General features: G+C 36.4%; 1 protein-coding gene across 1 annotated transcript; it reads right to left on the bottom strand.

Moving 5' to 3' along the window:
• Positions 1-1,836: 1,836 nt before the first annotated feature.
• Positions 1,837-14,581, bottom strand: LOC127806424 (probable calcium-binding protein CML48). Its single transcript, XM_052343715.1, has 5 exons — positions 14,012-14,581; positions 12,856-12,902; positions 2,402-2,580; positions 2,297-2,315; positions 1,837-2,086 (listed from the first exon to the last, which is right to left on the bottom strand). The coding sequence occupies exons 1-5, from the start codon at positions 14,352-14,354 to the stop codon at positions 1,982-1,984; spliced, it is 693 nt and encodes a 230-aa protein (XP_052199675.1). The 5' UTR covers positions 14,355-14,581; the 3' UTR covers positions 1,837-1,981.
• Positions 14,582-14,980: the final 399 nt, after the last annotated feature.

Genomic DNA, 14,980 nt, shown 5'->3' with positions numbered 1-14,980 from the left:
TTTAAATCTTTTAATGGATTTTAGATGTGTTTTAGGGTAAAAAATATATTTTAAGTATTATAATATTTTGTATATCAAAATGAAATATTATTTGTTCTAAGTGTAAGATTGACGTATTATAAGGGGACACATAAGAAAATATTTTTATTTTTGAAAAATTATCTCTCAGTATTTTAATAATTAATACTTATTGTTATTAAAATTAAAATTATATTTTTTTATTGTTATGAATTTTAATTTTTTATATATTTTTATTGAATCCAGATGGGGTATTTTTTTATTTATATTTATATATTAAAGTAAATAAAAGATAAAATATAAATTAAAAAATATGGATATTTATTTAAATTAAATAAATATAAATATGTTGTAATGTATCTATGTTATAGATTGTATCATCAAGCAAATTTAATTTTTCTAAAAATCTGAATTGAGAGTCTACTCCAAGTGAGGGATAGTCAACTGTAAATTATGCAGAATTAAGGTAGTTGAAAGCATGTTTTGGCCGATCGACTGTGGGTATTATGGAGTTGACTGTCAATTAGAACAATTAACTACCAAACTCTAATAATCAGATTTTTCTAGTCGTCATAGATCTGTTGGAAGCTCAAATATATATATTAAGAAAGCTTTTTGGAGAAAGTTAATGCACTATCAAGATCTATCATTCTAAAGCACATCTAAGCTCTCAAGCACTCAAGAAAAGTAATCTAAGATCCAAGTATTAAAAGTACATCATTTGGAGCTCAAGGCAAAGAAGAAGAAGTTTTCTTCTTATTGGTAATTATTAGTCCAAGTTTGTTGGACATATGATTGTTCATTTGCTTTAATTGTAGATTGTGAGTGGTCTCCTAGATTTCAAGTAATCTAGGTATATTTTGTAATAGTTTTTGAAGTGAGGTAAGAGAAAAAACTTGGTGTGGTGTAAAAGTTTCCTAGGTAAATTTCTTGGAAAACCTAGATATGGTTATAGTAAAACCTCAAGTGTTGGGTTGATTAGGTATTGGAGACATCAAACCACTATATATCTTGTATTAATATTGTGATTGTTTGTGTATTTAAATTGCTATTACTCTCAAACAACATATATATTTATAACAAATATTTTTTTTATAAGAAAATGTTTAAGACTTTTAAAAAGGAAAGAATTCGATTTAATAAATTTTATCACTCAATTCATCTCTCTCTTGAATAATCATCGTATGTCAAAAAAACCAACAAAATTATCAATCAACTATCATATATTGAGCTCCCAAATAACTTTTTAAGTTAATGATACATATTCAGTCGTTTATGCTTTGAAACTTTGCATCGGATAAGAATAAAAAATATTTTAGATTTTATGAATCCAATAATTTTCTTATTCACATAATATGATATTTTCTAGAATTACTATTATTAAAAATTTTCTTTTTAGAAGCATGTTTTGATATAATATCTTCAACAAGTAGTAAACTGTAGATCAAAAAAAATAATACATTAATTGAGAGAATTCAAATTAGAGAGATCCATAAAGTCACCCTTCTTATCATATTTATTATAAATCTAAAAGTAGATACGAAACCTCATAACGTTATTTTACTTTTAAATTATATTATTTATGTATATCTTAAACTATACAAGACACATAAATGACATACATACTCTTCGCCTTATTATGCCTCAGCGCCTTAGGTGAGGACATTTTAGATATTGGTATATCATTGTATAGTCCAAGGATGTACTAATAGTATTTTTCTTTACTTTTTAAAGCGACTGACTGACTTAACGAGAAGCTGTCCCAATCAATTTGATAAGAATCTATAGAAGCAAATTCTATGCACAATTAGAAACATATAAATCATCAATGGTGAATCAACACAGAGAATCCAAAGCGCCTCCAACATAAAAGTTTGTTCTTAGAACAAATGAACGAGCAATGACACACATGGTTAGCATAAAACAACTATGGTTGTATTTCTATTTCACCTAACAAGTACTACTATGAAACTAGAAATGGTATGACCATGGTCATAAATGTGTCATAAGTTAACGTTGCCGAACCGGTGTAGCGTGGGTCCCTCTCCTTGAACTTGTCTGTCAAGCCCTGAAATTATATCAACATTTGTGGAGGAATCAAATAGCATCAAAATATATGCACCAAAATAACGGTGAGAAAACATGTGTACGTAATTTGCTTGCAAATCACAATGGGCAACCATAAAAATGTTGCTTTCCTCTCAGAACAATTGATTCTAATCACAAAAAGACATCGACGAATCAAACCATAAATGGGAGTATGCAAGTTGCCACTCACCTTCACGATCATTCCACACCTGTGAATCCAACAAAAGCACATCATTCAGAACATAAGGATGGTATAAAAACCTTGAATCAGACGTGATGTTTCAAGAAGCCTTACTCAATAAAACTGTCGAAATTCAGCCCGAACCTCCTGCTGCCATTTCCATCGTCGTATCTTGAGAGGAGAACTTGAAGAACAGGAGGAGGAGTTACATATCCAAGACTGTACAGAGCATCCCTTAGTTCAAATGCATCTATCTTTCCACTACGATCTCTATCGTATCTTTCAAAAATGGCCTATGGTAACAGGAACACGAATTCAACTTTACAAACGCAAATAAAATTGTTGTTTGTGAATCACATATTATCAAAGAGCATGACAGCTTCACAACATGGGATTGATCAAGGCAACTGTTTGGACACTTTTTCAGCAAAATGAATGACATGCATATGAATCTCAATTACAATGTCCACAACACCCAATAATCTGATACAGTATATCATTTTTCTAGATGAACACAACCAAAACTTTTAAAAATTGATTTACCCAAGGGGAAAACTACCCAAACATTTTTATTGCATAATGTTTTGTAATATTTAAAAGCTATGCCACAAACAATTGTCTTGTACTCGATACATTTTAACAGAGTTGCGATGTTGCCATAGTGGGGCTTACCCATCTGAGGGAGGTACGTAACGTAATTTATGCCAGCTAAGTAGCAGAGACAGAAAAGGGCTACATAGGCAGGGTAACAAATGGAGGAAAAATGCAGTAACTCAGTCAGAGGCGATCTATTTTATATCAATTAATATACAGCAAGTGCCAGATAGAAAAATGAAACTTGAGAAAAGATATACTTGAGTTCCTAACCAAAGACACTGTACGTTATCATCCTCCCCCCCCCCCCCCCCCCCTCCCTCCACGTTGCATCATGTATACCACTATGGTGCTTCAATAATATTCTCATTCATGCATCCTATAAGAATATAAGTTTTACACCGATCTGTCCAAGTGTGAGTGTTACCTTAACAAGCTGATATTTTGGGGCTTATTTTGTTGGGAGAAGGCATCTTAGCAAACCTAGCAAAAGATGAAGGTGGTGCTCAAGTAGGAGCAACCCAAGACTGTGGCAGACTAGGAGTATCCTTGGTTTAGCAAGGTATTGCCCTCTCTCTTCAAAGTAACCCTTGAAGGTTTTACTATGAAGAATCCCTAGCTTTTAAAGGAGGTAGTAACCAACACAATCCCTTACCAAAATAAGAACACTTCTTGCATACAAGAACAAATCTCTCACACTAAGGACAGAATCCCCTCACTTGCAAGTGAGTAAATACACTGGCAAAAAATCATGTTGAAGATTTCTTAGGATTTATTCCTAAATATGTCCTTTCCTAAATATGTTGGAGATTTCCTTTCCTGTTTTAGGAAATAGGAGATTTCCTGTTATTCTTTCTTTCTTTCTTTTATCTCTTTCTTTCCCTTTTGTATATCTTGTCTAGTATATATTTTAAACCATATACTCAGTTCAAGATAGAAGAATCATTCCTTTCTTCATAGTATCAGAGCCTTCTACGATTGTCCTCTGTTTTCCTGTCAGCCTTCATTGCTGACCTTTGTTCTTCTTGGTGTTTCTTGTTCTCCTTCATCGCCATCACCTTTGCTGATTTGTCCTTCATTGCATTCTTGTTCCCTTCAATCCCATTCATTGTTTTCTGGCTATTCCGTAGGGAGATATCTGAGACTTCCGAGAACGTGATGTTTAATCCTAGAGCTGTTCTTGATTCTCCATTGACTGGTTCAAGTGGAGAGCTTTAAGGCATCAATGCTGTTTATTGCTTGAATGGGAAGAATTATATGCAATGGTCACAGATTGTGAGGACGATCCCGATCCTGAAGGGAAAAGGGCAGCCACTTAGATGGGACTGGTCTGAGTAGTGATGACCCCAAGTTCCAAGCATGGGATGAGGACGACTTGATGATCATGTCCTAGATATGGAATTCAATGCAGCCAGAGGTTAGTAGAAATCTCACATTCCTTCCTACAGTGCAAGATATTTGGGAGATGCTTCAAAAAACCTACTCCATGAAGCAAGATGTTGTGATGATTTACGAACTGAAAACACAAAGTTTCATCTATGGTACAAGGCTCTCTCTTTGTTACTGAATATTATAACTATGTGAACGGTCTTTGGCTTGAAATAGGTAATTATCAAGATCTTAAGATGAAGTGTGCTGAAGATGCTAAGGTCCTACTTGAATTTCTTGAAAGGGATAGGCCTTTTGCATTTATGGCAGACTAAATCTGAAATATGATCAAGTAAGAGTGCAAGTGTTGGGAAAAGATTGGCTACCACCCCTTAGTGAGTTTTTCTCCGTCATTCAAGCAGACAAAACTAGGAGAAATGTTATGCTTGAGACACAATCGATCAAAGGTTCTGCCACGATGTCCAAAGAAGGCATAGATGGTGGAGGAAATAAACTATATAATCCAAGACAAGGGCAGAACACGGCTGATTCCTTTAAACAATCCAACTGAGATGGATTGTGGTGTTCCTACTGTAAAAATCCTCAACATGCAAGGGATAACTGCTTCAAGCTGCATGGGAAGGCTCAAGTAGTGGCTAGAAATGGTGGATTCAAAGGACAGAAGCAAAGTCAAGCTAATCTTACTAATAAGAAGGATATTTTTTAAGAGGAATGAGCTGTCAGTAGAGAAGAATTCAGCAAAAAAGACATTGAAAGGCTGAAAGGTTTGCCGAACTCCCTTACCAAGACTTCTGGTACATGCTCATTGGCTCAAAACGGTAAGTGTCTCATTTCTGATTTTCTAAAGCGCTCAACATCTTCCATTCCCAATCATGGGTCATAGACTCTAGTTCTACCGATCATATGACTCACTACCCAAATGAATTTGACAATTATATGCTTGTCCCTGGAAACCGAAAAATCTTTGTAGCTGATGGATGTTCCAATTGCTGGTCATGACAACATTAAGGTTACCCCTCTCCTTTTCTTACCTAATGTCCTACATGTTCCCAAACTGTCAACCATCTTCTCTCCATCTCCAAATCACCAAAGACCTGAATTGTACAATCAAATTCTTCGATACTCAATTGTGTTTTTCAAGATCAAACCATGGGGAAGACAATTGGATTTGCTAAGGAAAGGAATGGGTTGTACTATCTTGAAGGGACCACAGGTGACTAAAATGGACAGAATCAGTTGTTACTATGCTCACCTGATAATACCTCCATCTCTCCAAAAAGGTCCAAAATTTGGCTTCATCGTTTGAGATTTGGTCATCCTTCTTTTCAACTTCTTAGAACTATGTTTCCTTTACTTTTTCAGAACATTTCAGTTTATAGTTTACATTGTGATGTATGCGAGTTTGCAAAAAATCATCGTGTATCTCAACCTTTAAGTTCAATAAAATCATCTAAACCCTTCTTTTTAATTCACTCTGATGTTTGGACTCCATCCAAAATTCCTAATATCAATGGTGCTAGGTGGTTTATTTCATTTATTAATGATTATACTTGTACAACTTGGTTGTATCTTATGAAGAAAAACTTAATCCGACCAAAAATTTTCCTGTATTCCACAGTATGATCAAAACTCAGTTTGGAAAAAATATTAAGAGGGTTTGCTCTGATAATGAGAAAGAGTATTTCAACCAATTTCTGATCTTCTTATGTCAAAAGAAAGGAATAGTTCATGAATCCTCATGTGTTAACACTCTCTAACAAAATAGAATTGTTGACCGAAAAAATAGACATCTCTTAGAGGTCCTATCCATAAACAACATACCACTAAATTAGATTCTTGAGCCCTAAAGTGTGTCTTCATTGAATATTCTAGTCATTAAAAAGGGTACAAATGCTACCATCATCCTAGTCAAAAAATCTGTCACTATGGATGTCACTTTTTCTAAAACTAACCCGTTCTACTCAAACTGGTTCTCTCATCTTCAAGGGAAGACTTCAAGAGACAATGAATGAATGTGGATTTGACTTTTCTTGATGAGTTTCTACCTAGAAAAGTACTGGTACAACAACATACACTCACACAGCCTCCATTACAACAACCTACACTCAAACAGCCTATGCACACACTTGAACTTCCTAATACCAAAGAACTCTTAGAATCCAAGTCATTCAAAGCAGAACCACCTCAACTAGAACTGAAATCTCAAAATGTCTCTCAAGAACAGCAGCAGTCACAGCCAAATCAAACATCTAAGGAATTGAAAGTTTATTCAAGACGTGTGTTGTTTTACAGAAATTAGAAATGATAAGAGAAGGAATATGAGCAACTCTAAAACATCAATTTTTTACTGAAGTTATCTTAAGCTTAAATACATTTGAAAGATGCTAGAATAGAGGATCATGGCCCAGAATTCTAGTCAGCACAACTAACAACATAGTCCACTACTTAATAACAACAAAGCAACATAATAGGAACTGACAACCCACTAACAATAAAAATAACAGTTAGTTGAAACAAACATATGACAGATTCCTAAGGCACGTCTTCAACACTCCTCCTTGCCTTAGAAGCTGCAAACTCCAAGTTTATTCCTCAGAAACTCGAACCTGCTAAGTGAAAAAGATTTAGTAAACATATCAGCAGTTTGGTCCTCTGTTTTGCAATAAACTAGACTTATATCTCCATTTTCCTGCACTTCTCTTAAATAAAACAATTTAACATTGAAATGCTTTGTCTTTCCATGGAACACAGGATTATGTGAGATTGAAATTGCTGCTTGATTGTCCACCAAGATTTTTGTGGCTTGGTCTTGTTCCAAACGTAGATCTGCTAGGATATTCCTCAACCAAATAGCTTGATTGACAGCTGCTGTTGCTGCAATGAACTCAGCTTCAGCTGTTGATTGAGCTACTATTTCCTGCTTCTTGGAACACCAAGAGAAAACACCTGAACCCATACTGAAACAGTACCCTGAAGTACTCTTCATATCATCCAAAGAACCTGCCCAATCACTGTCAGAATAACCAAATAATCTGAAATTTTGTTCCTTGTAATACTTCACTCCATAATTGACAGTTCCTTTTATGTATCTTACAACTCTTTTTGCTGCCTTCAAATGCAGTTCACTTGCACAATGCATGAATCTTGACAGAATACTTACTGCAAATAGGATGTCAGGCCTTGTTGCTGAAAGGTACATTAAACACCCTATTAATCCTCTGAAATAAGCTTCATCAACTTTATCAGTTCCATCCTCCTTGCTGAACTTCTCTTTTTGATTCATAGGAGTGCTCATTGCTTTGCAGTCATCAAGGTGGAATTTCTTGAGGATCTCCTTTGCGTACTTCTTTTGACAAATAAAAATTTCATGCTTCCTTTGAATGATCTCCATTCCCAAGAAATAGGTCATGAGACCAAGATCTGTCATTTCAAAAACATTCATCATTTCTTGCTTAAATTCATCAATAAGTGCTGCATTACTTCCTGTCACCAGAAGATCATCAACATACAGAGAAATAATTAGGATTTCTGCACCAGAATGCTTAACATAGAGTGTAGCTTCTGATAGGCTTTTCTGAAAACCCAAACTCAACAGATGATCATTAATTCTGCTGTACCAGACCCTTGGAGCTTGCTTTAAGCCGTAGAGAGCCTTTTTTAGCAAGTAAACTTTGTCTTCCTGGCCTTTGATTACAAAGCCTTCTGGCTGATCAACATAAATCTCCTCTTGCAAAAAGCCATTGAGAAAAGCTGACTTGACATCCATGTGAAACACCTGCCATACCTTTTGTGCTGCAATGGCAAGTAGCAATCTTATTGTATCAAGTCTGGCAACAGGAGCAAAAGTATCAGAATAGTCAATCCCAAATATTTGTGCATAACCTTTCACAACAAGCCTTGCTTTGTGCTTGTTTATAGAACCATCAGGATTAAATTTTGTTCTGAACACCCATTTGACACCTATGACATTTCTATCATGAGGTTTTCGAACCAGTTCCCAGGTCTGATTTTTTTCAATCATGAACAGCTCTTCTTGCATTGCAGCCATCCATTTTTGGTCCATCATAGCTTCCTTAAAGCTTGCAGGTTCACACACTGCTACATTGCTTCTTTGATAGATGTCAGATAGTAATCTAGTGCCTCTAACAGGTGGATCATCTATTGTGTCGTCAAGTACCAATAGAGGATTTTGATTGTTCTTTGAGTCATTCCAACTTTTCTTTGAGTCATTCCAACTCCATTTTTCGTCCTCCATGAAGTACACATCTCTACTTATTAGGATTTTCTCTGTCTGAGGCTGAAAAATCCTATAAGCTTTAGAGATGGTGCTGTAGCCAATAAATATTCCAGGTTCTGCTCTCTTGTCAAGTTTATCACGCTTAACCTGAGGTACATGTGAGTAGCATAAACAACCAAATATCTTAAAAAAATCCAAAGGAGGTTTGAAACCAAACCAAGCTTCAAACGGTGTTTGATTTTGCACAGCTCTTGTAGGCAGCCTATTTTGAATGAACACAGCTGTATTTGCAGCTTCAGCCCAAAATTTCTTTGGTAAGCCTTTTTGATGCAGCATACATCGAGCCATCTCCATGATTGATCTATTTTTCCTTTCACTCACTCCATTTTGCTGAGGAGTGTAAGGAGCAGTGAGCTGATGTTCTATTCCAGCCTCTGCACAAAATTGTTGAAACTGATCTGAGACATATTCCTTCCCATTATCAGACCTTAGACCTTGAATATTGCAGCTGCTTTGGTTTTCAACATGAGCTTTGAATTTCCAGAACACCTTTGCGACCTCTGATTTGTATCTAAGAAAATAAATCCAGCACATTCTGGTTAAATCATCTATAAAAATGATATAATAGAGACTTCCTTTTAGTGATGGAGTCCTTTGTGGTCCAGCAAGATCAGTGTGAACTAGCTGGAGCTTTTGTGTGGCCCTCCAGATACCTTCAGGGAATGGTTGCCTTGTTTGCTTCCCAAACTGACATGCTTCACAGTCAATTAATTTTGCTGTTAAGGTAGGTACTCCACGAACAAGTTGATTTCTTAGCATGTAGTTCATTCCCGAATGATGGAAATGACCTAACCTCCTGTGCCAAAGATCAGTTGAACTTGTCGTAACTGGGAAGGCAGCTTGCTCCTCCTTCATTGGATCAAATGAAAAACTCTTGCTCCTCATTTTGACCTTGAACATTTCTTGGCATGTTGGATCCTTGATTATGCAGTATTTGTCTTCAAAAATAACCTTGAATCCTTTCTCAAGTAACTGTCCAACACTGAGTAAGTTTTGATTAATATCAGGCACATATAGAACATCAGTAAGAGTTTTTGTACCCGAGTAGCTTGTTATAGCTACAGTGCCTTTTCCTTTTACTGGAATGTGTTCACCATTTCCAATTCTGACCCATTTAACTTCAGTGCTCTCCAATTCCTTGAACAACTCTCTGTCATAGGTCATATGGTTGGTGCAGCCACTATCAATTAACCAGGATTCACATGAATTGCTGCTGGAGAAACAGGTTGCAACAAAGAGTTGATCTTCCTCCTCTTGATTAGCATTTTTTGCTTCAACAGCTTCTTGTTGAATTTTTGCCTTGCATATTACTACCTCATGCCCCATTTGGTTACACCTATTGCATTTGGCATTAGGCCTCCTCCAGCATTTGAAATAAGGATGAGATTTGCCACCACAATGTTTACAAGGTGGATATCTTTCCTTTTTGCTACTACTGTTATTATTATTAGAAGTAGCATCTCCACTTGCAACTATGTCCTTCTTGTTTTTCTTTTTCTTTCCCTTTCCACCAGATTGGTGCTTTGACTGCAGAGCTCCTTCAACTGTACCTTCTTGTCTTATGAGCCTTCTCTGTTCAGTGGCTTGCAAAGCATGAATTACTTCTGCCAATGTAATACTCGATAGATCCTTAGTATTTTCTAAAGCAGAAATTGAGGCTTCAAATCTCTCAGGTACAGTTACAAGAAGCTTTTGAACAATTCTAGAATCAGAAAGTTCAGTGCCAAGTAATCTTACGTGATTTGCAATTTTAAGAAGCTGGTCAGAATATTCTTTAATAGTTTCTGACTCCTTCATCTTAAGTACTTCAAATTCTCTTATAAGATTCAGCACTTTCATACCTTTAATCCTCTGATTACCTTCATATTCATCTCGAAGGAAATTCCAAATGGCATTTGCTGATTCCAGAGTCATAATTCTGGTGAAAATTGAGGGTGAGACGGCAGCAAAAAGAATGGCCTTTGCCTTTGTCTTCTTTGCTTTTTTATCTTTGTGGTTTCTGAGTTGAGCCATTGTGGGGTCATCTGGTAGAGCTGGAACATGAAAATCTGCATCTTCCACAGCATCCCAAACATCCAAGGCTTCAAGATAGGCTTCCATACGCACTGCCCAGATCTGATAATTCTCCCCATCGAAGGTTGGTGGAGCAATTTGAGCGAAACCTGCCTCAGCATTCATAGCTTGAAAGGTTTGATTTCTATAAAGATAGGGTCAGTGTTTAGGTGCTCTCAAAAAACTCACTAAGACACTCACGGGTCCCTCAAGAAGAAAGTGCTCTGATACCAATTGTTGTTTTACAGAAATTAGAAATGATAAGAGAAGGAATATGAGCAACTCTAAAACATCAATTTTTTACTGAAGTTATCTTAAGCTTAAATACATTTGAAAGATGCTAGAATAGAGGATCATGGCCCAGAATTCTAGTCAGCACAACTAACAACATAGTCCACTACTTAATAACAACAAAGCAACATAATAGGAACTGACAACCCACTAACAATAAAAATAACAGTTAGTTGAAACAAACATATGACAGATTCCTAAGGCACGTCTTCAACAACGTGTACGGCCCAATCCAAACCAAGGACAGATCCATGACTCTGAATGAGGTCTAGGTACTGAAATAACACTTTCTCCCTCATCTATTAGTGAGCAATCTGACCTTGATTTTCTTATTGTAGTAAGAAAAGAACCAAAAAATGCACTCAACATCCCATATCTGATTTTGTGTCCCTAAACTGATTTTCCCCTCAACATAAGAGCTTTTCTTACCACTCTAGATTCCATTAATATACCAAAAAACAGTTCAGGAATCTTGCATTGCATTTAACCTTATGTGATTTTCGGTTTTACGATTTCTAAGGCTCAGCATACACAGAGTTGGGTTTAAGCTTTTATGAGCCTACAATCTGATGCACAGGTCTATATGTTTGTTTAGAGTTCAGAAACTACCACTCAAACACCTTTCTGTTCAGCAGAATAGCAACAAACACAACAAAAATTTTCCTCTTCAGTGGAACACAGAGAGAGAACCACATGAGAGTCTCCTGTCGATGTGTCCCTTGGCCATGGCCAGCCTCCAAATGGTAGCTCTACATATGTCGCTCCTGCAAGACCTGCCTCTACCTCCCTCCTTCACCTCCTGACTGGCCATTTCTCTCCTTTTTCTCTCACTTCCATTTCCTCTCATCCCTCTCTCTAACAGTTGTCACCTTCTTCAATGACAACAACTCTGATCACCTCTCTCGGCTCATTTTTTTGTCCCAATCTCCCCTAGACACGGCTTTATGTTGCTCTTGTCTCTTTCTTTTATCTGCTTTTGGCCACCAATGGCAGTCAAGTTAAACTGTATGTGAAAGAGATTGAGAGAGGGGGTGGGGTAAATCAAATAATAAAAGGGAGAAGGCTGGTCAAACTGGGACAGGTCACCCAGTTAACAGTTAACTAAAATCTTGTGTACTAAAGCTGAGCAGAAACCCAAGAAAACAAACCCCCCTCCCCCCCCCCCCAACGACAAAAAAAAAGAAAATGAAAATTATCCTGCTGATTGGCTAACCAACACATGCACTAAAGATATTGGACTTTGACATGTCCACACCCAGACAAACTTAGTCAAATATAAGTTAATACTAGCATAGAAATGGGAATACAAGCTAGTATAAATGAGAACCATTGCCCCCAATGTGTCTTTCTTAATGCCAATTTTCTATCCTAATATCAATCATTGTTTCCCAAAACCATATAATAGAGAGGCAATTAATTCCTTCTCTCTTTGGTTTTGTAATAATGTCGACATCACAAATTTCAGACTTCCAAATATGGATATAATTGATTTAGAACTCTGGCTTAGGAATTTCATGTCTATCAATGTAATGCTTTCACTGGTGCTTTAATTATTTTATGCAAAGATGTACTTGCATGACTCATGAATATGTGAAATTGAAAACCAAGTAACATTACTATTATGAATCTGATATTCATATGAGACAACATATGTTTTTTGTATGGCTTTAATCTTGCATCAAAAAGCAAGCTCAAAATTTCAGCAGCATACTTATATTCACCACTCGCGCAAGAAATTTCAAGGTTGACACAGGTAAAACTAGAAATTTCTAATACCATGCCGTTATTACAACTATGCATCATATATCTCAATGAAACACATTTGTAAAGTGTGTTCATTTTTTTATTAGTGAAAGAATTGCAATGAAACGTCTTTCACATATCAAAAGGGATAAATATGTTGTGTGTCTAAATTTGACGTGAGAAAGATAAAACGACAGCTCACCCGCCATTGACCAAGACAACTCCACAAAGCAGCAAACTCTTTTGGCCCTGTGACAGGTAAGAGTACTCAAAATTATCACAAAGACGATGTGTGTTCAAAAGATTATTGAACTGATTAGAAAAATCCAACAAACAACAATAAATGTATCTATACATACACAAGTTTGCAAATTTAAGAAAATGTAAGGGTCTGAAAACAGAAGAAAAGAAAATTTGGTCAATGCAGTCCAGAAAATGCTTTGAAAGAGTCAGTTTTAGGGGACAATTTTGCTTTTCCAGGTTTCATAATTGTGCTTGTAGGGTTGCAAATGACCAAAGTTGTTCACGAGTGGCTTCGTGTTCGACTTGACAAAACCTCGTTTGAGTTCGTTCGTTAAAGTAAACGAGCTCAGTTTGAACTTAATTTTGAAACTCAATTTGTAAACAAACTAAATTTGATTTTAGTAAAACTCAGTTAGTTAAAATTTACAAACATATTTGATTAAAAACTCATGAATTAATAGGTTTGATTAGAAGGTCGTAAACATGCTCGATTAGAAGTTCATGAATAACTTATAAACAAGCATATTTATAAATACATTAATACGTTTATTTATAATTTTATAAATATATTATTCAATATAAACTTATTAAACTTTAAATTATTATGATAATATAATTAAATTAAATATGTTTAAAATTATTATATATATTAATTTAATCATTTAATATATGTAATATATAATAAAACAAAATAAAAATTATGCTTAAGCAAAATTACAAGTTCTCGCAAGCTCGGGCTTGCCAACAAGCGCTAGAGCTTGACTCATCAACCTTTTGACAAGCCAAGCCCGAGTTGAGCTCAAGCTCAATCCCAGAAACTGGCTTACGAGCTGAGCCTGAGCTCGGCTCGGCTCAAACCCAATTGCTTGTAAACGAAAACAAAAGGAAGAATAATGAAACCAACAGGCCTCTAATCATCTAAATAAATTTATATTTGGAGAAGTAAAAATTAACTCAATGTTTTTCTTCGCTGAGAAAAACCCAGTTCCCAATTAAATGGAGTTCCAATTGAACCATAGACGAAGCAGAAGAACCAATAAAGTTCAGCTTGACTGGATAGAAAAGAGATATCAAAAAACAAGGCAAAAACTACAATAAGAAGAAGAAGAACCCACCAAGGCGGAGAGAATCGTTCGGGTTCTTGAAGAGAAACAAGAGCAAGCGGATAGTACGAAGGCTGAAACGCTGGTAACCCGAAGAGAGAGCCTGTTGGAGCTCCGACTCGTCGATGAAGCCGCTGCGATCCTTGTCCACCATCTCGAAGCTCCGAATGACCTCCGGGTGGGTCCCTGGCGGGAAACCGGAGTACACGGGCGACCCGTAACTGGGCGTCTGGGCGTTGTTGTAGTTGGGAGGAGCCGGGTAGCGGCTGCCAGACCCGTGAGGCTCGGGCATGGGCATGGGCATGGGTGGGGCGGAAGGGGTGTAACCCGAGTTGGGTCGGGGGTGGTAAGACATGGCTGATTGGCGAAAAGGAAACTGATGGAAAGTGCGAGAAAGTGATGACTGATTTTGTTGGACGAAGAAGGAAATATAAAAAAGATATACAGAGGGGGTTTTAATTACGTTTTGTCCTCTTAAAAAACTAGTATTACTGGCCTAACAGTCGACGGTCGAAGAAGGCGGCCGAGAGACAGCGGTCGACCCCACCGGGTGCTGCAAATCAGCACTCTCTTTTCGCTAGATAGTATCAGAATTGGCTGCGACTAGGGAGGATGAAGGGAAGATCCATTATACAACACTCCTTAGGCTATAGTTCAACAAATACAAATTGAAGTCTAATGCCAGTGCTCAGTAGGGACACGTCTGAATTTTTAGCTTCAAATTTATTCCTTGAACAATTACTAATATCAGAGTCACATTTATCTTTCTGTTAAAAATCATAAGATCAAGCGACAAGAACCCGCAAAGAAAAAAAAAAGATCTCAACAAATATAAATTGAATAAAAAAGCACTCTTCTTAAAAGAAATAATAACACTTTTCATCTTATTCGATTGTTGTTCGAATATTTAATACCTATTTGCATTAACTTTAATATTCTTGACTAACTCAGTCTTTAGTTGTTTATGGTACTTTCTTACTA

This window comes from Diospyros lotus, chromosome 1 (genome assembly GCF_014633365.1).
Source record: "Diospyros lotus cultivar Yz01 chromosome 1, ASM1463336v1, whole genome shotgun sequence".
NCBI lineage: Eukaryota > Viridiplantae > Streptophyta > Magnoliopsida > Ericales > Ebenaceae > Diospyros > Diospyros lotus.
This window is presented reverse-complemented; position numbering and strand designations above follow the sequence as displayed.